This window comes from Engystomops pustulosus, chromosome 9 (genome assembly GCF_040894005.1).
Source record: "Engystomops pustulosus chromosome 9, aEngPut4.maternal, whole genome shotgun sequence".
Taxonomy (NCBI): Eukaryota; Metazoa; Chordata; class Amphibia; order Anura; family Leptodactylidae; genus Engystomops; species Engystomops pustulosus.
Window position 1 is genome coordinate 75033100 of NC_092419.1, and position 24025 is coordinate 75057124.

At 39.7% G+C, this 24025-nt stretch overlaps 1 protein-coding gene across 2 annotated transcripts in view; it reads right to left on the reverse strand.

Moving 5' to 3' along the window:
* Nucleotides 1-14226: 14226 nt before the first annotated feature.
* GABRA3 (gamma-aminobutyric acid type A receptor subunit alpha3) overlaps nucleotides 14227-24025 on the reverse strand; it is a 231767-nt gene continuing 221968 nt past the window's right edge. For both annotated transcript variants that reach the window (XM_072124878.1, XM_072124877.1), the window contains exon 10: nucleotides 14227-18023. In XM_072124878.1, the coding sequence (XP_071980979.1) occupies nucleotides 17712-18023 (312 nt within the window). In that variant the 3' untranslated portion in view covers nucleotides 14227-17711. The remainder of the gene's footprint in view (nucleotides 18024-24025) is intronic.

Genomic DNA, 24025 nt, shown 5'->3' on the forward strand with positions numbered 1-24025 from the left:
AGTCAGCGCTACGGGATAGTTCGCTAGAACTACTTATATGATCCATCCAGGCTCCCGTAGCTCCGGTCCTAATACCATCCTGATACTTACATCCAAAAGCGGCTCTTCAGAGTCACTATAGAAACCATGGTTTGACCTCCTGAGGCACCTGTAGATGTAGTCCAGATACCCCACAGACACATGGGAATAAGAGTCTTTACACAGTAAGGTGTGTGTATATATATATATATATATATATATATATATATATATATATATATATATATATATATACACCTTACTGTATATTTTTGAATGCCATCTTTTTCTCATTATTTGCCCTTTTAACTGTAGCTGTAATCTAGCCCGTCTATACTTGTTACCTATTGGAATAAATTTAGAAGTATAAAAACCCAGGATAGATTTGAATGTCTCCCATTTAACATTAGTATCCTCATGTGACAGTATTTGATCCCAGTCTATATCCTGTAGTGCAGCCCTGAATTTCTGGAAATTAGCCCTCTTAAAATTCAATGTTCAATGCGACTGTTGTAAACCTAAAAATTCAAATCACCCCCCTTTCCCTAGAATTGATATAAATATAAATAAACAGTAAAAATCATAAACACATTAGGTATCGCCGTGTCCGAAAATGCCCGGTCTATCAAAATATGATAATGGTTTTTCATTGCGTTTAACCCCGTAACGGAAAATTGCGCCCAAAGTTGATAATGGCACTTTTTTGGCAATTAAAAAAAAAATTAAAAATTCTATAAAAAGTGATCAAAAGGTCATACAGTCCTAAAAATGATAACATTGTAAACGTAATCAAAATCCGCAAAAAATTACACCACCCTCAGCTCCGTACACCAAAGTATGAAAAAGTTATTAGCGCCAGAAGATGGCAAAATCCCCCCAAAAATTTTGTACAGGAGGTTTTAATTTTTTTTAAATGTATGAAAACATTATAAAACCTATACAAATTTGGTATCCCCGTAATCGTACCGACCCAAAGAATAAAGAAGACATGTCATTTGGGGTGCACAGTGAAATCCATAAAATCCAAGCCCACAAGAATATGGCACAAATGTGTTTTTTTTACCAATTTCACTGCATTTGGAATTATTGTGCATTCCCAAAAGGTGTGTATTAGGGTGCCTTTAGCTCCACATCCCCTCCAGCACATTGGCGACGAGTTTGGATATGCTTGGTGGATTCGATCTGGGGTATCATACCATCTCATGTGGACTTTTATAGCATTTTCTATGTGGGTAGTGCATTTGAGCGCTTTGTATAGAGTGGTGATTGCTTTCTCCCATTCGTTTCTAGATATTTTGTATACTAGGTCTCTTTCCCATAGTCTGTATGTATAGCTGTTCTGGAATTTTAAATGAGAGGTTAAATGTGAGTATGCAGTCCCCTTGTGGGGTGGTGCACTAATGTATTTAGTCAAGAGTCAAATTTGGGGTTCAGATCTCCTAATTTGTTAATGAAGTGCTTGACTTATTGGGTAGGGGATATTGTTTTTGAATGTCGTGGAATGTTAAAATGCCGTTCTCTCCTTTAATCTGCCTAATTGTGTGGATCCCAGCTTTTTTCCAGGCTTGTAGATTGAGGTCCGGTGCTGCATACTCTATTGTCATGTTGTTAAGCTGTAGGTTGGCGGATTGGGCTGTTGATTCTTTATGTGCTTTGAGCCACACTTCTATAAGATTGCGAGTTAGGGGAAGTAAGGATTTGGCTTGTGGTAAGTCCCAAAGAGAGGCATTCAGTAGTGTATCTATTTTATTATTTGTTGCCATTACTTCTTCTATTTTCATCCAGGGGGATGGTGATTTACCGTTAAGCCATTGATTAGCCTGCTGGAGTATAATTGCAGAGTAATATCCCCTAATATCAGGTACTCCTAGGCCACCAACGAGTTTGTGTTTAGATAGAATTTTATGTGTGATGCGGGGCTTGTTCCCTTTCCATATATATGATGACATAATGTTATGAGCTTTGGTAAAAAAAATCTTTTCGGGAGGTCATGGGCAGTGTACGGAATAAAGTAGTCTAGGCAATAATAACATTTTGTAAGCTGCAACTCTTCCTAGCCAGGATACTTATTTAGCATTGATTTAGCTTCTTTTTCTAGAGAGTGTAGTAATTTTTTTTATAGTTTTCTGAGTAGAGTTTAGAGGAAGGGTGGGTGACTTGTATTCCCAAGTATTGGATAGAACTTGATCTCCAATCGAAGGGGTATTTCTGTTGTAAAAAGAATAGGGGTTCGGAGTCTATGAATAAAGGAAGAGCTTGTGTTTTTGTGGTGTTGAGTTTGTAATATGAAATGTTTCCGAAGGTCTGTATCATGGACATTACTGATTCCAGTGAGTCCTCTGGATTTGTAAGTGATAAGATAATGTCATCGGCATATAGCGATATGACATGCTCAGTGTCGCCCACTTGCACACCGTGTATTGAGGGAGAGTGCTGTATGGCGTAGGATAGGGGTTCTAAGGATAGGTCGAAAATTAACGGGGATAAGGGACATCCCTGGCGAGTGCCATTTGATATGTCAAATAGACTCTTGCTGATGGGGCTGAGTATAGGTTTCCTATTGCTTTTATGAAGTCCCCTCCAAAACCCATTCGCGAGAGGACCGAGAAGGCGTAGCTCCAATGTATGCGGTCAAACGCCTTCTCGGCATCTAGAGCTAGTAGTATGGAAGGTGTTTTCTTAAGTTCTATGTAATTGACCAAATCAATAACTTTCCTCGTGTTGTCTGAGGCCTGTCTATTCTTTATGAAACCTGTTTGGTTTTCACTTATCAAATCCGGTAAGAATTTCATGCTAAAATTTTTGCATAGATCTTTGTGTCTATATTTAATAATTAAATTGGCCTGAAGTTTTGAGGGCAATCGGGTGTTTTCCCAGGTTTAGGGATGGTGACTATCAAGGTCTCTTGGTTGACCTGCTGAACTTTTAATTGACTGTGAGAGGCCTAAATGATAGCTAGAATTGTTAATGACCCCATTATGGAAACTACACCCCTAAACGTATGAAAAGGCACTTTTAAGAAGTTTGTTAACTCTTTAGGTGTTTTATAGGGGTTCAAACAAAATGGAGGCGTGGTCTACAAATTGTAATATTTTTTGACAATACATTCATTTTGGGTGGAAAATTAAACATTTGTAATGGATTAAATAAAAAAAGGCTCCCCAAAGTTTGATACCCAATTTCTCCTGTATGATACCTGCTGTATGGGCGAACAGCCGGGCATAGAAGGGAAGGAGACGCCATGCAGATTAGATTTGCTATGTCACATTGTACAGGCTATAATTTTTTTTTTTTTATTGTGGACCTATAAGGGCTTATTTTTTTGCCACATGAGATGCACTTTTCTGGTACATAATTTTGGGGCATCTATAGCTAATTGGTGAGATTTTATTAACGCTTTGTTGGTGGAGGAAATGGAATTCATCAATTTTTAGGAACAATTTTTTGTGTTTTTTTTTTTTTTGGCCGTTTACCATACCCTAAAAATAGTATATTATTTTTATTCTATGGGTCACCACGATTACGAAAATACCTCATTTATATAGTTGTTTTTACATTTTTTTCCCATTTCTACTGAATAGAAAGTAATTTGGCAAAAATGTTAATTTTAGCATCACCGACTTTCATATGCATAACTTTGCATCATTTTTTTTGGAGCATTTTTTGAGGTTGTTTTTTACGAGGTTCACTTTGCGGCTCCAATAACGATTGTTTTATTATGCAGATTGTCACGGATGTAGCGATACCAAATATGTGGGGGGTTTGTGTATTTTATTCAATTTTACTGAGTAAAAACTAATTTGGAGAAAATTTTGTTCATTTTAGCATCACCATCTTTTCATATGTAGAACTTTTTTATTTTTCACCTGACAAATCTGGTTAGGGGCTTATTTTTTGCGAGAAGAGTTGTTCTTTTTAGTGGTCCATTTTAGAGTGCGTAACTTTTTAAAATCACTTTTTAGAGCATTTTTTAAAAGGTATTAATTAAAAATTACCTTTTTTTGGAATGTTCTTTGCGGTTTTTATTCCTGGCGTTTACTTGACGCTGGTTCAAGTCCAATACACTGCTCTACAATACTTCTTCATTGTAGAGCAGTGTAAACTGTCTGAGCATGCCGACGCATGCTCAGACAGTTTACAGTCAGACCCAGAAGGGAACTGACTGCCTCGGACATCGGGCAGCCCCGGAGCATTAGGCCGACTTCGGGGCTGCCCAGAATAGGATCGGATCCCCCGGTAAGCGGCACGGGGGATCTGATCCATAGCAGAAACACCCTTACATGTCGCGGTCATGCATGACCCCGGCATGTAAGGGGTCAACACCCGCGATCGGAGGCGGTTCCAATCACGGGTGTAAGCGCGATCTGAGGACACAGATCGTGAGGAGAGAGGGAAGGAATCTGCCGGGCAGCAGGGCTGAAGTCCTGCTGACCCAGGGAGATCCGGGGCACGAGCCCCAGATCTTTTGACCTAACGATGCCCCTGGGGAAAACATTAATACTTTGGTGGGATTATTTTTAACTTGTTTCGAAAAAATATTTAAGATGTTTTTCACTGTACTTCCCTACCTTTCCAAAAAGAGAAGGAAAAGAAGAGAAAAATAATAAAAGTATCTCAACTAAAGATCCGTAAAGGCCTACATACACTGTAGTTGTACTAAAGCAATGGTGGATGCTTGAAAAAAAATATTATAGAACAGTTAGGAATGAAGCTTTTTTGCCTACAGAAATTAGATTGTCCGCACTTACCATGTGTCCTGAACCTAAATATCAATGGCAATGGCATTTGATCCATTGAAGGAACTGGACAAGGCTACAGTACTAACATTTCAACAAATAATACACAAACTGAATATACTGCAGATTGAATTCTTTAATTTACTTACTTTAGGGATTAAATCCTATTTATCTGCTTCCAGGTTATTTAACAAGGGTTGGTGGCAGGTTTTTGAATCTAATGATAACATGAAAGGTGATATTTCGCCTATACAGATTGGTTTGGACACAGTTTAACAGAGTTACATTGGATGCATTGGTAAAAAGAGCCATATAGAAACATTAATTAAATTGCATACAAGAGGGTATGCGGCCCCAAACAGATTGGCAAAAATGTATCAGATGTACTCCTGATTGATTACATTCTTGCCAGCACAATCTGAAAATCTAGCTCATGTATGGTCAACTTGCCCCAAAATGGCAGGAATCTGGAAGGATTGTGATAACTGGTGTTAACGGAATCAGGAGAATAGAAACATGTTTGTGGGAGTACGGTGTATAAATGTGGACAATTTTGATAATCATTGGCCAGCCTTCAAAAAGTGGAACACTATTATAATTAGGAATATGGTACAAAAGGGACTGTCTAGACCATCAAGCACTTTTTGCTTTTTTTTCTGTATTTTTTTTTTTTCCTTCTTCTGCTCCTTTTTCCTTCTCTTATAAATGGTATTTATTTTTGTATATGCAAATGGGAGGTTGAAGAATGTGTTTGCAGTAAATTAGCTGCTTTAGATTTTGCAGCACCTAATCAACTTTGTGTCAGCACTGTGTCTCAGGTGAAAGGCTGTAAGAGCTATATGTGCCTTAGCAAAGAAATAAGAATTCCTGGCTTCATAGAGGCTATAGCTTCAATACTTTTACTCAAAACAAGAGGCAGAAATTCAATCCAAATGTTTATTTCAAATCATGATATTTACATTTTGTGATGAACAGGTCTACACAGTTTTAATTACTTCAATAAACACAACAAAACATATTTGGGTTTTGAGGCATAAAAATTGCAAATTACACTACAAAAACAACACATAAGAAGCAAGAACGATGCACTAGCTCAACGATAATAAGGAGTGAATGTTCTAAGGATGACAGAAGGCATTCATTTAATGTCTTATTCTTATCTTCATAAAAAGGTTGATCAAATAGTAGTTCCTTTGATTTCATAGATGAATTTGCATGCCCCCATTATGCATAGGCAGTTATACTGAAGTTTAGAGCCCCCAGATAAAAATAAAATAAGTAACAATCAATTTTTAGCAAAATATTTAGAGGGATTGTTAAAAGAAATCCCTACAATTTTAATCACAGCACATGTGTAAACATTTTTACTTTTTGTACTCATTATTATTATTTAAGACCCTTACACTTTGGCTTAATTTATCACAGAAAACATGACAAAAATAGGAAACCATTACTTAAGCAGTTTATGATGATTTACTACAGAAACTTAGCAGTGCTAGAACAACAGGTTAGTTATGGTGAATGAAAAATCTGCTGATCATCTCAGTTTACACCAGCACTAGAATATTCCATTGCTTTCTTAAGTTATGAAAGAGAACACGAACAACAGATTAATACTAGTGTAAATCCAGCTTGCTTGCTTTGTACTGATTGTATGTTGCAAAGTTATCCACTCAATACATATGTTAAAGTAGTTTTCCAGGAATTACTGTTGATGACCTTTTCTCAGGCTTTTTGGTGCTGATAATACCTTAAGGCCGGTTTCACATTACTCCATGCTCAGTCCGTGATCACACTGCCGTGGACTGAACTCTGTGCATAATATTGATATATCATAGTATATAAGGCTGGAAAAGTCCATCAAGACATACCTTTAAGAATTAAACAAATGTTTTCTCTCATAACTTGCAATATTTTTGCTTTCCAGAAAGTCATCCAAGCCAAGGTTATGTATAGTTAGATACTCCAGCTTAGCATCTACAACAAACCCTTTTTGTATATTTGCACCACATTTGCTATGCGCCAGTCCTGTGGAAAAGAACCACTCCTTAAGGAATCTTCAAATATTAAAAATAATGATCTATCACAGTACATAGCTCGTGCAGGACCCGGGGGTGCATGCCATCTGGCCCCGGTGATTTATCTTTCTTAGTGGTTGCGAGGCGGCACCGTACCTCTTCCTGGGTTAATCTGCTCACATTCTAAATAGAATTTGCATTATTCTTCATCATGCCTTCCACCATGGGATTTTCTGGGTAAAGGGTTATTCTTCAGAGGGATTATTTTCATTTATATACTTAATAATTAATTTGGGATTATTTTTACTCTCTTTTGCAATATTTCCTTCAGTCTCTATTTTAGCTGCCTCTGTTTTTTTTACAGAATTGATTTTCTCTCTATAATCCTATAAACCCTCATCGCCTCATCCTTCTCACTTATTGCTCGCCTTACAGTATTCGTTAACTGCTTTGGCTTTTTCTTGTTTCTCTTATGCTTTTTCCCATATAATGAGTTCTTGTTTGACTTGGTACTAAAGTCAACACAATAATTATGCCTAGACTAAGGAATTCTTCAAAAAGTCCTGAAACTGCACAGACATTAAATACTTTATTATAGGGAAATATGTTGACACACCATGTCAGCAATGTTACTCTGATTCTAAAATAGTAATTTGGTGCTGAATATTTAATATTTCTGCAACACCTACACACTGCTATTGGAATTTAGACAATTAGAAAAGGATCATCATGTAATAGAAGACATTAAAGGAAACCTACCATTTCAAATGGTCGGTGTAAGCTGTAAACACCGAGCACCAGCTCAGGGTGAGCTGGTGCCGGTGCTTAGTTTCGTTAGTGTTAAAACCGCGGTATCGCAGTTTTAACACTTTTTAAACTTTATAGCAGAAACTGCTTCGGCGCTGCGTGCGCGCGCCTACATAGGAAATGCCGCAGGCGTTGCGCACGCAGCGCCGAAGCAGCTTCTGCTATAAAGTTTAAAAAGTGTTAAAACCGCGATACCGGGGTTTTAACACTAACGAAACTAAGCACCGGCACCAGCTCACCCTGAGCTGGTGCTCGGTGTTTACAGCTTAAACCTACCATTTGAAATGGTAGGTTTCCTTTAAGAGATCCAATACATTTAGCAGTTTAAGCTTCTGCGCCAGTTTTCTGTCGGATTTTGCATATTCTTTTTATTGCAAACTGCTTGCAAATGTATTTAAGAAGTGTCCATGGCACAGATTTGCACTTTACCCGAGGAAGTTGTCAGCTCTGCTGGATATCAGCATATTGGAATCATCATATTCTGGTGCACAGTCGGACCGCGCGCCACATTTTACACGCCAAGTTTGACAGAAGTGTGTTGCACTTTTTCTTCTTTTTCTGCACCCTGCTTAAGCAAGGAGAACATGCGCCACAATTCCTAAATCTACTAAGAAAGGTGTATATGTACAACTAAATAATTTATACTGTCAAACAGATGTTAAATCCAATAAATATAGTAGCCAACACACCAAACAAAATATCCAAAGAAGAAAAATCCAAGAGGGTGTGTATAGGGAATAAATTCAAAAACACTTTATTTATTATGCAATACAAAATCCATAAACAAAACAAGCGGCTTCAAGTTTAAAAACATATAAAAAGTACAAGAAGTATTTCAAAAGACACTGATAAGTTTATGTAGCAAGATCCTCACAATACATATATAACAATCCCTCTTGAAATGAATAAAATAAATTATCCAAGAGTGGTACCCGTATTTGATTATATCCAAACTTAATACCAGAAAAGATTAAGTAAATGTTCAGATAATAACTAGGGGCACATCTGAGGGAAAATGCAACGTCGCCATGCGACTTTCGATCAGGGTCTTGAACACAGGTTGTCTTTTGATGTACTTCTTGTACTTTTTAAAAGGTTTTAAACTTGAAGCCACATGTGTGGATTTTGTATTGCATAATAAGGAGTTTTTGTATTGAATGACTATACACACCCTATGAGCTTTTTCTTCTTTGGACAATTCCTGAATCTGGCACACTTTGTACACTACACAGGCAAACTGCACAAAGGGCAGTTTGCACGGTTTTTGATAAATCTGGGCTATTATTTTTCTTGTACATAAAGTTTATTGCATTGATATTTGCTCTCTTTTAACATCGGTTAAATGGGTGGGTCACACATATATATTTAATTCAATGGATTTTTAGTTGGTGGAGTATACAGTATATTCTGATTCAATGGATTATGAGTTTAGATCCAACTACTTTATATACTCCAGTATAAGCCGACCAAGTATATGCTGAGACCCCTAATTTTAACACAAAAAACTGGAAAAAACTTATTGACTTGAGTATAAGCTGAGGGTGGGAAATGCATTGGTCACAACCTCCCCAGTCTATAGACAGCAGCCCCCTGTAGTATATAGCCTGCCAGCCCCCTGTAGTATATAGCCAGCCAGTCCCCTGTTGTATATAGCCTGCCAGCCAGAAGAGGACATGTGTGGGGAGGGAGGGGGGGGGGGTGTCGGAAGGTGAGTACACATTTTTTTTTTTTTCTTGACTTTACTATAAGACGAGGTGAGGTTTTTCAGCACATTTTTGTGGTTATACTTGAGTATATACAGTACTAGTTTTTATTGTTTAGAGGATATCTACCACCAGAATAAATGTAAACCAAGATTGTAAACCTTCTCTGAAAGGCATAGATACATGCTTAGTGCCACAGAAGGAGAAACTAGTATTTTCTCCATCACATGCCGCAAAGTGCCTGGATGCACCTTAGATACCTTGGGGCATATTTATCATACGCTGGCACTGGTGCGCCAGCGTATGATAGCCCCGCCGCTGCATGCTCGCAGCGGCATATATCAAGAGGCTTCCACCTCTTGATGTATCAGGGCAGCCGGCTGCCTGGCGTAGGCCAGGCAGAAGGTGGCGGATCGGGGCAAATAATCGCAAGTGCTAACAATAAGCAACTTACTTAGCGCAGAGGTCCTGATAAATATGCCCCCTTGTGTCAGCATTTTCTGCACAACAAAAGTATTGCACCTAGAAGACCCACATTTCCCACCAGATGTTATGTGTTGTGATAATTGACTTAAACATGCTTGGGGACAAAATTTAACCCAAAGAGGGTGCTCTTTTAAAAATAATAGAATATGCAATGCAGTTTATCATCCTGGTATGAAATGGGAATATTTATTTATTTAGATTTATGTATTCAGTAGAGAACACAACCTTAGTATCTTTAGTGCTGATACTCCGTTCATTATTCAGAAGATCAATATGATCCTATTTTATGGTGTTAAACAGGAGAGCTGCTAACAACCTGTGTTTTGTACTCATTAGCAATACATAATCTGCTTTTAGCCACTTCTAATGATTTAGACAGGAAAGGTGTCTTGAGATTTTTGCATGCTTTTGATTTAGGTTAAGAATCCAGTCCTGTTTGTGTAAATTACTTAAATGGGTTGTCCAGCGGTGGAAAAACATGGCTTCTTTTTTCCAAAAACTGTGCTGAACATGACCATTGGTAGTGCATGGTATTGCAACTAAGCTCCATTCATTTCTATATCTCTAAACTTTAATGTATTCACAAACCATGGTCGTGTGTGGCGCTGTTTATGGGAGATAGCAGTCCTTTTTTTCAACCTCTAGACAACCGATTGAAAGTTTTGCAGCATATTCCGTAATAATGCAAGTGAATAATAAGGAAAAAATACTTGCCATATTCAATTCAGTATATTGTATTTTGTATTAGTTGCTGAACCACCAAAAGGTGATAAGCGAGAAAATAGAAATATGGTACAAGCACAGCACTTCTTACGACAACTTACAATAATATACAACTCCAACTGGTATCCAGTCGCTGAATCCAATTAAAAAGGTACATGTAATAGTAGTTTACATATTTCTAAAAGATGTTTGCTCAGATGATTGTTGGCAGTAAGTTTTAAAACCCAAGGCAACACTATTATGCAGATCTCAAAGCTGTATATGAGTTGCATTAGCCCTCAGAGCTCTCTGAATCTTAAAGTAAGGTTCACAAGGCCATGTCAGTTCAGGAAATGTAGGCTTCACCTAACCCGTTTTTTGGGCAGACACAGAACGCGTCTATGTGACTCAGGCCTAAGCCTTGAAATATAGTTTGAAATATACAAAGTTCTGTTTAATGAATGACTTTTAAATTGGCTTTAGTGGAGAAGATTTATTGAGTCTTTGAGTAACTATGCTATAATCTAGTTATAATCTACACCACATTCTAGCACTTTTTGAGATGGGAAGACCATTACAGCTGCAGTTCTCTGAGAAGTGCTTCATGGGGCACAAATGAAGTAAAAGTTGCAAATTAAAGTCAGGGTCGGCCTAGGGCACACCAGTGAAATAGATTCTGAGGAAACACATACTGTTACATGGAAATATTACTTGTATATTATTAGGCCACATTTACAGAATGTCTGAAAGGCACAATAAATGCATCAGTCAAAATGCATCCTAAAACAAATCAGTATTAATCATTGTAAAAACACGGATGTATTTGTATGCGTTTGCAACGAGTTTTAAAATGCAATGCAAACACATAATTTGAATGCAGCCTAAGACCATGTGCACAAAATGCCGTTGAATTGTGTTTTAAAATACATTTTAGTTGCATCTGGAAAATCTCCTCGGTGAATGCAGACTCCTTTCGGAACTCAGATGTGTTTAGACCTAAATGCTTGTGATTGCTACTTACCCTGTACAAGCATTTAGGTCTAAACACGTCTGCATTTTGGGAGATTCTCCAGATGCACCTAAAATGTAATTCAATCTTGTGATCATGGATATCCAGCATTAGGTAGGACTAATTAAAAGCATTTATTGCCTCTGCCAGCTTCTAATGTGGCTCCTCATCTCCCCCTCATATTGTGGACCTCATCTCCTCATATTGTTGCCTCTCATTTCCTCCATGCATTGTGGCCCCTCATCTCCTCCTCATATTGTGACCTCTAACCTCCTGCTCATAATGTGGCCTGTCATCTCCCCCTCATATTGTGAACCACCTCATCTCCACATATTGTGGCCCCTCTCATATCCTCCTCATATTGTGACCTCTCACCTCCTGCTCATATTATGGAACCTCACCTCCCACTCACATTGTGGCCTGTCATCTCCCTCTCATGTTTTGGACCCCCTCGTCTCCTCCTCATATTGTGGCTTCTCTCCTCTCCCTCTTTTATTGTGGCCTCTCATCTCCTCCTTGTATTGTGGCCCCTCATCTCCTACTCATAATGTGGCCCCTACTCTTCCCCCGATATTGTGGCCCCTCATCTCATAATGTGGCCTCTCATCTCCCCCTCATATTGTGACCTCTCACCTCCCACTCATATTGTGGCCTGTCATCTCCCCCTCATATTCTGAACCATCTCATCTCCTCATATTGTGGCCCTCCCACCTCCTCCTCATATTGTGGGCCTGCTCATCGTTTCCTTATTTTAGGTACATAGGTGCTGATGAGCCAGAGTGGCTCTCAGGGTTGTTACCAGTGACCTTCCATTTGCAAAATGTTACACTATGCAAAGAGGTCTCATATATATATATATATATATATATATATATATATATATATATACACAAAACTCCTTCACTCCAAGGCAGAAGATGAATAAATGGTGAAAAGAGCAAAATACAATCCTCCATACAGAGTAGTTAAGAAAATAGACTAATTCCACGTTCACACTTGTGCAATCTTTCTGGACTAGCATATAGGAGATTTTTGTTGATACACAAAGTAATCCACTTGCATAAACTTGTGTATATATATTGAGACTTCATTGCGACAATATCTGGGTGTTCAGCTCATATGAGAAGTATCCCACTTTTGTCAGAAAAAATTCTAAATTGTACTTCCACCTTCTAGTAAAAGCAGCCCCCTTAGAGAAATCTACCACATGGATGCAGTATTGTACACTAAGCATACTTGCATGCTGGTGTGTGTCCCCTGAAACTTCACCTGTTCTTCCCTTATTTTCTAATGGCCTCATTTTGTAGAAAAAAAAAATCACTAGGCCACAGAAGCCTGTGGGGAGGAGACAGGCAGTAACACCAAATAGAGGTGTTCATAATTAGCAGACGACGGAGCCAGAAGAGGTTTCTGTGACGTAGACAGGAGTGTGGAGGATCATTTGCATAATTTTAAAAGTACATTTTTTTCCCAAACTAGGCCAATAGAAGATACAGGAAGAATGGGTGCTTTCCAGCATGTAAGTATGATTGGTGTAAAATACTGCATCCATCTGGTAGATTTTCTTTTAAGAGGACATGTCACCCATTAAAAGGCTCTAGGAGCTGCTTTTTTATGGGTGACAAGTCCTCTTTAACATCAAGCATGACTTTTTTTTTAGAAAGGCTAATGACATGATGCGGGGTAAAAGCCAAACCTGTATATCTATTTGATAAGGAACGGATTCCCAACTGTTTTGGTGTTTGCATCTCTTCAGTACAGTGTAGGGAACTGGTTTAGAGTGAGAGGTTTGTGACTAGGTCAGGAAGAAAGAGCTTTCCTTACTGAGACTTTGGCTATAAAGACCACCTTAATGTGCTGTTTGTAAAAAGCTGCATGGTCATGTAGTATGATCAATACAAATTCTGGAAGGAAAGTGAACCCTGTATATACTAGTTCCTAAAGTTCTTTTGGCACTAACAAGGTACGAAGTGAAATGCAGGGTACTTTTGCAGCCTCATGATTTACGGTGATATGGTTCAAAACTACTTAAAGGGATTTTAAATTAATTTAAAGGGGTTATCCGGGTTTAAAAATTTTTTTATGGCCGGGCTCGGGAGGGCTATTTAAACATAATAAACATGTACTTACCTCCTCCGGTGCTGCCGATGTCCCGCGCCGCGGCCAGTCTTCTCCGTGCGCCGGTTTCAGTACAAGGGCGCACAGGGAGCTTCCGGCCGGCCGGATGCTCCCTTTGCACCATCTCCCAGCGCTTACAACGCTGAGAGATAGGGACGGATGGGAGGAACCGTCCACAACGCGGACCGGAAGCTCCCTGTGCGCGGCTTCCGTGCCCCTGTTTGTTTACAGGGGCACGGATCGAAGTGACTGCGGCGCGGGACATCGGCGGCGCCGGAGGAGGTAAGTACATGTTTATTATGTTTAACTAGCCCTCCCCAGCCCGGCCATAAAAAAATTTTTAAACCCGGATAACCCCTTTAATACTAATCTAGAAGGATATAATCCCCTGATAAATGAAAAAGTGGGACTTTTTAAATGTAAACAACCCACTGTCATCTTTCTAATACAGGTCAGAGAACAAAGCAGGAACAGTTTCCAATTTATTTTACATTAGCTTTTCATAAAATGTAAACTCTGTAAATGTAACTCTGAAAAAGATATTTTAGGAGTGAAGAAAAGACACAAGGAGTGGAGGGAGTGTGACACACTAAATTTGTGGTTGCAAATAAGTTACTAGCTAGTTACCTTTATATTGTGAGATGAGAGGATGAACTTGAGAAAAGTTATGTCATACAAAAGTACAAAATTTGCAGCACATAGGAAAATGATGCATATTTTTTTTTCTACCAGCAGGTACTAACACATATTATATACTTTAAAACACCTCAAATACAAATGATGTCAAATCAAACACTTTTTAAAAATTTAACTTTAAAATGGCAAATAACAGCCACACTTATATGTCACACATTTTGTAATTTTTTTGTTTATGCAGTATTTGTGTTACAAACTAGTTATTTTCACTAGTTATCCTAAAAGGGAAAAACTCCTCCATAGACATTTAACCAACTGAAAGTGCATTGACAGAAAATCTTCTGCTATTCAGTCACTTTCAAAAGTATTTTAGTACAAAATGATACACTGGAATATTGGTGGTTCAGTTTTGTTGATGTAAGGTTTCAATTATTGTCTTTTCAATGTCAGGTTGTGGCCTTAGACAAATAGTATAGGTCAGTAATTGGAGATCAGTGGATGTCTTGTTGGGCATCCAACAGGACATCCGCCGCAATAAGCAGATTACATCACAGTGAAAAGAGCAAGATGGCTTTGTACACTGTGTAGTGGTACCACCCCAGAATGGCCTCTGCAGAGTATGTATAGTGCCATCTGTTCCCAGCTTAGGTCAATTGACTGTTGTGGGTATCCAGTGCTATATCTACTTATCTTTAAGCTGACCATACACAAGCCAAAAGAAGTGTTGAGCAGTGGCTTATGTGTATTGGTAGAATCAGGAGGAGAAGCTGTGAATCAAATGAGTGTATGTGCATTTTAAAGCATACCTATCCTTACCTAGTATACAACGTTCTTGTCTGCAGTCTCTGTACATTTGCAACTAATTCTCTGCTGGTGGGTCCCAGCTGCTCCTGCTCTTTCTAACATTCCCTAAAGGCTTCTATGTAATCTATGATTTCCGTGAGCTTCAGTTTAATGCAGGGGAAAGTAGAACTTTGTTGGAATAAAAAAAATGTTTTTTTGGAATACAGATTTATGCAAAGTTTGCTGAAAAGTTTGAGTCAATATAGGTGTAAGATTTATTCCAGCATTTGTATTGTGGAAACTAGAATCAGAAGTTCCCGTTCCCTATGCAGCTAGTTGATTTTGTTCTATAGGAAAGCTTAAGAGGAGGACTGTATGTAATATGATTCTATTCTAATATTACAACCTTTTAACAACTGCCTTATATGAATTTACAATGAAACCCAGAATAAAAACAAAACATGAAAAAAAATGAAATACAAAAAAGCTAAAAGACCTTTTTTTTAAAAAAACAAAGTGAGGGTGTAAATATGTTCAAGTGAAATTAGATTGTCATGTGTGTTCCCCATAATGGGTTAAACGTTAAGAGATATTTAGGCATTCGCATATCAAACTAACTAGGAACAAAATTCTGTATAGCTCTTACAATTATGTTCCATATTATGTCTTCCAGCGATAATGTAGCAAACAAAGTAGGGACTTCATATAAAGGTCTCAAAGTAGCCATTGGTTAAATATGTTTTCCTGAATAATAAAACTACAGGTTCATTGTTCTGAATAGTTAGAAACCGTTTAGTTCAAAAGACTGTTGAAAGAATACAGCAGACTCAAGGTGTTCCCCTCCCCACTATGCTCTTAATGCAGCTTGTCAACCACTTTTCAACCACTTACAGATCAGTGCTACCAAAATAAACCCACATTGGGAGAGATTTATCAATGTGTCGCACATTAGACCAGTGCACAGTTAGACTGTACAGACTTCTGTGTCTGGTTGTGGATGACAAATCTGTTGTAGTTACAGACTGGCATGTCGTAGTTTGCACCATCCATTAGTACCAACTAATGACATGTCAGTCTGTAACTACAACAGATTTATCATAATTTTTAAACTACTGACACTTTTCCGACCAGTGCAAAATAGGGAGGCTGGTCTCTTAAATTGTTGTCCCAGAATTTGGAGTACGGTAGTAGACTAAACCATTAGTCTACTACTCCAAATTCTGGGACAACAATTTATTTTATGCCATATAGACTTTTTGCTCTGAGGCCACTGCCCTTGTTAAGAGGCCAGCCTCCCTATTTTGCACTGGCTGGAAAAGTGTCAATAGTTTAAAAATTATGATAAATGTGTTGCATTCTTTTCTAAAAGAATCAGTTTTGTTTCCTCAATTTAAGCTATGGTATGTAAGTGTAGCCATAGAGAAGGAAACATATGCGTAAATTAGCATGTGTAAACAATGCATGCCCAAAACTTGAATTTAAGCAGTCTTAGTGACTTGCACACTAAACTGCCAACTGTTCAGACACATATGGATTTGCTGAATAATATATCCCTAAAGTGGCTGATATGTCCAGTGGTGAGATTCGCATAAACTATTGCATTGGAGTAGCTTAAAATCATTAAAATCTCACACGTAAAGGCAGGAATGACAGAAGGTTTAAAAACGCCTTAAGAATACACTGTTACTAATGAAGTAAGGTGTTTAATGCTAAGATTTAACTTGGACACAATGCGGAAGATTTATCAAGCTGCCTAAGAGTAAGAATGTGCTTTGATGCCCAAGGCAACCAGCTACAGCTCAGTTTTCATTTTACCAGTGCTCATGAATATTTTAAAGGGGAGCTGTAAATGGTTGCCATGGGCAACTAAGCACATTCTTATTCTTAGGTAGCTTGATAAAGCTGCCACAATCTGTTACCAGCCAAATAAGATTACATGTTTTTTACTTAAAGCCTATACAGAATCTTTATTCTAATAAAACTCAGCCCATCTTCAGAAATTCAGGTTTAAAGAGGTTTGCATAAAAGGAAATAGGTTGTACAGTGTGTTGTCTCTGAACCTGAAGCTTGTAGGATTTACAAATGTATAAACCAAACCAGACACCTTAACTAGGAATCTGGCTTCAGTACAGTGCAGTCCAGATCACTATATCAGTTTAAAAAGTGTAGTAGTATAAACTATACAATAAGCTGAAGCAGCGAAATGCAAAAAACAATGTAATAGTAGAGAATGACAAATTATGACTGGGGTTTCACTGTACATGTACAGAAATATGTATTCAAGTATTCAAAAAAAATCACAGTTCAACCAAAGGAAATACTGCTGGTTAGAATACATTTTAAAATAGGGCATTACCAAAAATAGCACTTTTAGCCAAGAAAAGTTACTGGTAGAGGACATAACAAACAGCACTGGGTGTAGGCAATGGATCATCAGTGCAGTATTAGAAAGGGATACAGTAGCCTGTGTAGACATGTATCCAAACCATGGGCTGAACAGAATCACATCAACAATAATCTCTTACATTTAGGACTGCAGTAGTTCACCTTTAAAAACAAGCAACTTACCCATCTAGGGTAGATATCACAGTGAGCAAAAAAGAGAAATTAGACATACTTCATACATCAGCCAGTCAACATTAGATAATACCTGTTGGCAAAAAAGTAAGATGTCCAACTTAAATGGGTGAAATCATTATTTTGGAATCATTCCTTTGATTGCTGATTCTCGGTTGACATATGTAGCCCAATACACCAGATTAAAGATCGCAAACAGCACAGGGAAGACAATGCGAGAAATCTTATCAATGCGACTGACACTGTTATAAGATTTTTTTCCATCTAGAGGCTTCAGCTCAGCATGTGGAGGAGAAAGATGGGGTGGAGGAAGGGCTGCATTCTTTGCAATGGCTGCCAGTGCTGGTTCTTTTATGTTGAGAGTGTAGGTTGTTCCCACAATATTGTATGTTGTGTTTGATTTTTTCGCCAAGATTATAGGTTCCTTCATCTAGGAAAATACAAAAGTATCATCATTATGAAAAAAAATCAACATTATGAACATGTTAAGTGTATATAAACATATTAATTGTAAAGGACCTTTAGGTTTAAAAGGGTGTTCAGGGAGCGTGAATATTAACTATTAGTATATTATAGTTTGCCTTTATGACCATTTACATCATTTTATGAGCTTTCTAAAGTGGGCATCTACTTTCTAAAAGGAGTTATCTCCAAGATACTACACAGGATACTACAACTCACATTACCCCTCAGTTGTCAGTAACAGCTCCTCCCTCTCACGCTCTGTTGCCATAGTTATGACAACTAATAAACTACATGTTTCTCTCACCTACTATAACTATGACATAACATTACCTCAGATCATTAAGAATGCTTCTCACCACAACACTAGCAATATTGGATATGTTATATACTTTACCATGTGTCAGCATGTGATAAATCCTCCCCTTTATTAGTATAACCTGCCAAGACCTGACTTTCTCCATCTACTTTGCCATTTAGTCTTTTCTGTGTAAAAAAAAAAACTCTCCCCCTCAACATACAGTCCGAGGAATGAAGGAATGAAACACACTCTCTTCTCTTGAATGGTTCTGTTTGGCATTTAACATGGATGTACCAGTCTACAGCTTGTGAAGGTAATGCAGCTCAGCTGTAGAAAAATTAATGTAGTTGAGCTGCAATTCAAATTTGAGACAATCCCATTAAATCCACCAACAAGCAAAGTTAAAAAAACACCTGCTTACAAATAGCTTTCTATATATCAGCACTCCCCGAATCCTTCCAAAATAGTCCCATGTAAATACTTACCTCCTGTCCCCTCAGCTTTCTAACATGCAGCCCCATATAAATGCATATACAAATCCATATAAATCCTGTCCCCCTAGCCTCTGTCAGGATTTGGGATGCGTGAATCCACTGGACCACCGCGGGAGGTGGTACTAGCCTGACGGGGCAGCGCAAAACCGCCAATACACTCTTCTCTCGGACACTCCAAATTAGGGGAGCATGCGTGCACTTAGTAAGAGAAGACAGACTCAGGTTCTGTGTTGTCTCAGCTCATGCTCTTAACTTGCCATGCAGAAAAGAGAACTGAACTAAACTTTATTTCCTGATACACAACTTTTTATATTCATACAAAGAGGTGTGGTTACATACATTAAAGTCATTACAATTGGTTATAGCTAAGCATATATGTCTGGCCCCCGACCCTTGCTGATTGGTCCTCAAAATTAGACCTTAGTTGCTATGCTAAGGGAATTTCCAGTCACCGTTGGTTAGGAAATCGACCGCTAGTCTGGATGCTGGTGGTATTCTTAACAAACATCTGCTTTTTGATCATAAGACTTGAGTTTCACTGACAGTTGCATGTCTGGTTAAAACTAGTTTAAGGGAAAAGCTCTGTATTTCATAACAGGCAGAGTACAAAAATGTAGGACAAGTGGCACATGTATACAATCATAAAGCATATAATTATTATGGACATATAATCATTATCTTGACCCTCACAAGCCGACAGCTGGGACCGGAGTCTAAGTGGCACCTGGTCTCCACCAGAGCCCGCCGCGAAGCGGTTTGGACTTGCCGCTGTAGGGTACCACCAGGTCGTTCAACAGGTGTGACTAGCCCGCGGTGGCAGCCGAGGTCGAGGTACCTTAGCAGGAGATAGGTTCATGGTCAGGTCCCGACACAAGGTCAGGGCAGACGGCAGAGATGCAATGTCAAGTCCAATCCGGGGTCAGCAACGGGAGGTCCAGGCAGATGGGAACGGGAACACATGCACACGGGAACTCATGGGAGCAGGAACACATGGGAGCAGGAACGGAGGATACACAGGATAACCGCTAGGTAGCTTTTTCTAAGGCTGTGAGGGACAAAGATCCCAGAAGGGTCACAGGAAGGGGCAGGAATTTATCTGGGAAGGTGGCAGGCCAGCAGCAATTATCGGCACACTGGCCCTTTAAATCTTTGCGAGCCATCGTGCGCGTGCCCTAGGAGATGAGGACGCGCGCAGAACCGCAGGGACCGCCGCTGGGGCCAGGAGAGGCGAGTTCAGCTGTGTAGAGGCTACGGGGGCACAAAGAGGGACATGGGTGCACCAGCGATTCGAGACCGGGATTGCGGGAGCACCCGTGACAGAACCCCCCCCCCTTTCAGCCTCCCCCTTTTTGGGCCTGAGAAATCGTCCGGGACATTATCCGGGACATTATCTTCTGGCTCCCACGGTCTCTCCTCAGGACCAAATCCCTTCCAGTCAACAAGAAAGAATCGCCTACCTCTCACCGTCTTCATGTCGATGATGTCCTTCACCTTGAAGACATCGGTGTGATCAGCCTGAGGCGACAGAGGAGGAAGAAGTTGCTGGGTGAAGTGGTTCAAAATGACTGGTTTGAGGAGAGAAATGTGGAAGGAGTTGGGAATGCGAATGCTAGGGGGCAGTCTCAATTTGTAGGCCACCGGGTTGATGTGACTGAGGAATTCAAATGGACCCAAGAACCGGGGTACCAATTTGTAGCCAGGGATTTTCAGCCAGACATACTTGGAGGACAACCAGACCTTGTCACCAGGAGCGAAGACAGGAGGAGGCTTGCGTCTCTTATAGGCTTGGAGTTCAATCTGCTCCCAGATGGTCTTCAGGTCCTGTACCAATTCCTCAATGGCAAGAACATCCGATGACACAGGCAGAGGAAGAGGGGGGCGAGGATGTAGTCCATAATTGATAAAAAAAAATGAAGCAGAGCCCGCGGATGCAGAGTCCAAGGAGTTCTGCCCATGACAACAATGGACCAATTGTCCTGATAGGCAGAAACAAAATGGCGTAGGTAGCAGCCCAGGGTTTGATTCACTCTTTACACCTGCCCAATAGAAAAGTCCAGTTTTACCTGAAGTTGGTTGCAGAGAAAACGCCAGAATTTAGAGAGAAACTGAACCCCACGGTCAGAGATGATGTGCTGGGGAAGTCCATGGAGAGGGAAGATGTGACGAAAGAACTGGGTGGCAAGGCATGGAGCAGATGGCAGACCTGGCAGAGGAACAAAATGGGACATCTTCAAAAAATGGTCAGTCACCACCCAGATGACGGTATTGCCTAATGAAAGCGGTAGATCCGTGATGAAATCCATGGCCAGATGAGTCCACGGACAGCTGGGTATCGGCAACGGCAGAAGAAGACCAGCAGGCTTGAGATGTGACTGCTTATTCTCGGCACAGGAAGCACATAAAGCTATAAAGTCCCGAACATCTTTAGCCAGATCTGGCCACCAGTAGAATCAGGAAATGAGGGCGACAGAGCGCAGCGCCCCAGGATGCCCAGCTACACGCAAGCAATGTCCCAAGTCAGATTCTTCCTCCGAAGAGCAGGTCCTACATAGGTCTTGCCAGGAGGTAGTTGACAAAGATCCACAAGCACAGCTAGTACCAGTTGTTCAGGTGGGTTGACATGCTGATGAACTAGTTCCTCCCCAATGGCTTCCGAGGCACGAGAGAGGGTGTCAGTCTCAATGTTTTTCTCAGCTGTCCGGAAATGAATGAGAAAATCGAACCTGGAGAAGAAGAATGACGAGCGAGCTTGACGTGGAGCAATCTGGAGATAGAGGAGGTTCTTCTGGTCCGTGTAAATGCTGACCGGAAACCGAGCTCCCTCCAGGAGGTAATGCCACTCTAAGGCGAGTTTAATTGCCAGTAGTTCTCGATCTCCTGTGGAATAATTCCTCTCTGCGAAGGAGAAGTTCTTGGAAAAAAAAAAAACACAGGTGAGGGTCTGGCCTTTGGGACCCTTCTGCATGAGCACCACACTGGCCCCTACTGAGAAGGCATCCACTGTCGGGACATACAAGAACTTGAGCGGAAGAAAACATAGACTTTAAGTTCTTGATCGCGGGTGTTTTCTTGCGCCGCCATCTTTATGAGGATCGTCGCTCCCCATGACCTCATCGTGGAGCGGCCATCCGTCGCCATGGTAGCCTTGCGTGTTCCATAGACCCAAGGCTACTTCGTTTTAACCAATTCATCACAACTAGATTTATTTAGTCTGGAAAAGAGACGACTACGAGGGTACATGATTAATTTATTTAAATACATGAATGGTCCATACAAAAAATATGGTGGGAAGTTGTTTCAGATTAGATCAAATCAAAAGACGAGGGGGCACTGTCTCCGTTTGGAGAAATCAAGGTTTAATCACCGGAGGCGACAGGGCTTTTTTACTATGAGAACGGTCAATCTGTGGAATAGCCTGCCTCAGGCGCTGGTCACAGCAGGGACAGCGGATAGCTTCAAGAAGGGTCTAGATGCCTTTTTACACCTAAATAACATAGATGGTTATGTTATATAGAATTGTTTCCCCTAAATCCCTTCCTCATCAAATCCCTTCCCTTCCTTGGTTGAACTTGATGGACAAGTGTCTTTTTTCAACCGTAGAAACTATGAAACTATGAAACAATGTGCTATTAGCACATTGCAATGAATGAGGAGGAAAATCCCCATATATTGCCATACTTTAGTATGGCAGTATATGGTAGGATCGATCAGACAACCTAGGGTTGTTAAAGTACCCTAGGGAGTCTGAAAAATAGTAAAAATAAAAATGAAAAAAAAAGTAAAAAAAAAAAAATTAATAAAAAAAACCTAAAAATTCAAATCACCCCCCTTTCCCTAGAACTGATATAAATCTAAATAAACAGTAAAAAATCATAAACACATTAGGTATCGCCGCATCCAAAAATGCCCGATCTATCAAAATACACTAACGGTTTTTCACTGCGTTTAAACCCATAACGGAAAATCGCACCCAAATTAAAAAATGGCACTTTTTTGCCATTTAAAAAAAAATAAAAAATTCTATAAAAAGTGATCAAAAGTTCGTAAAGTCTGTGGCAGGGTGGCTGCCACTAGAGAAGCTTTTGGGCATAAAATGTGCATTTTGCCTTATGAAAAGCTGAGTAGAAGACAGACCTGGAAAAGTTGGGTCTGTCTAATTAAGTTGATTAGTTTTCAGCTGGAGGGGCTGCACTAATACATGGGGCAGACTTCACACTGGGCTCCACCCTGGGGAAGAGACAGGCTACGGCAAAGGCCTGTGGAGCGGTGGCAGTAAACTGTTACTGTGTTTTTGGGGTGGCTGGCAGTAGGCCAGCACCTGGTGAGGTAGGGAACCTCGATGTGTAGTTAGTGCCGGAGAGGCTTAGGTGTTATTTTTATGTTTTGAGTTTGTGTACTGCCAAATAAAGCTGGCTGAGGCCAGTTTTAACCTTACTCACATTGTGTGAATTCCCTGTGTGTGCTGGTCGTCTGCTTAGGAGACGACGATCCCCGGAGCTAATCCCTTACAAGTCCTAAAAATAATATCATTGAAAACATCAAAAGTCGCAAAAATTTACACCACCAACAGCTCCGTACACCAAAGTCTGAAAAATTTATTAGCGCAAGAAGACGGCAAAATTAAAAAAAAAAATTCTGACAGGAGGTTTTAATTTTTGTAAATGTATGAAAACATTAAAAATCTATACAAATTTGGAATCTGCGTAATCGTATTGACCCAAAGAATAAAGTAGACGTGTCATTTGGGGCATGAAGTGAAAGCCGTAAAATCCAAGCCCACAAGAAAACGGCGCAAATGCGTTTTTTCACCAATTTTCACTGCATTTGGAATTTTTTTCCCGCTTCCCAGTACACGGCAGGGAATATTCAATGCCGCCATTATGAAGGGCAATATGTTACACAGAAAACAAGCCGCCACACAGCTCTTTACGTATAAAAATAAAAAAGTTATAGATTTTTTAAGGTGGGGAGTGAAAAATGGAAATGAAAAAACAGGAAAGGGTCCTTAACTGGTTAATATACCATACAATGTACTGGCAAAGCTGGAAACAAATCAAACTGCAATGAAATTGATTAAAAATGCATTTGAATCATTTTCTTGTTGGCACTTTTCTATGGCTTTCACTGCATGGTCCAAATGACACCTTTCCTTTATTATTTGGGTTATTATGATAA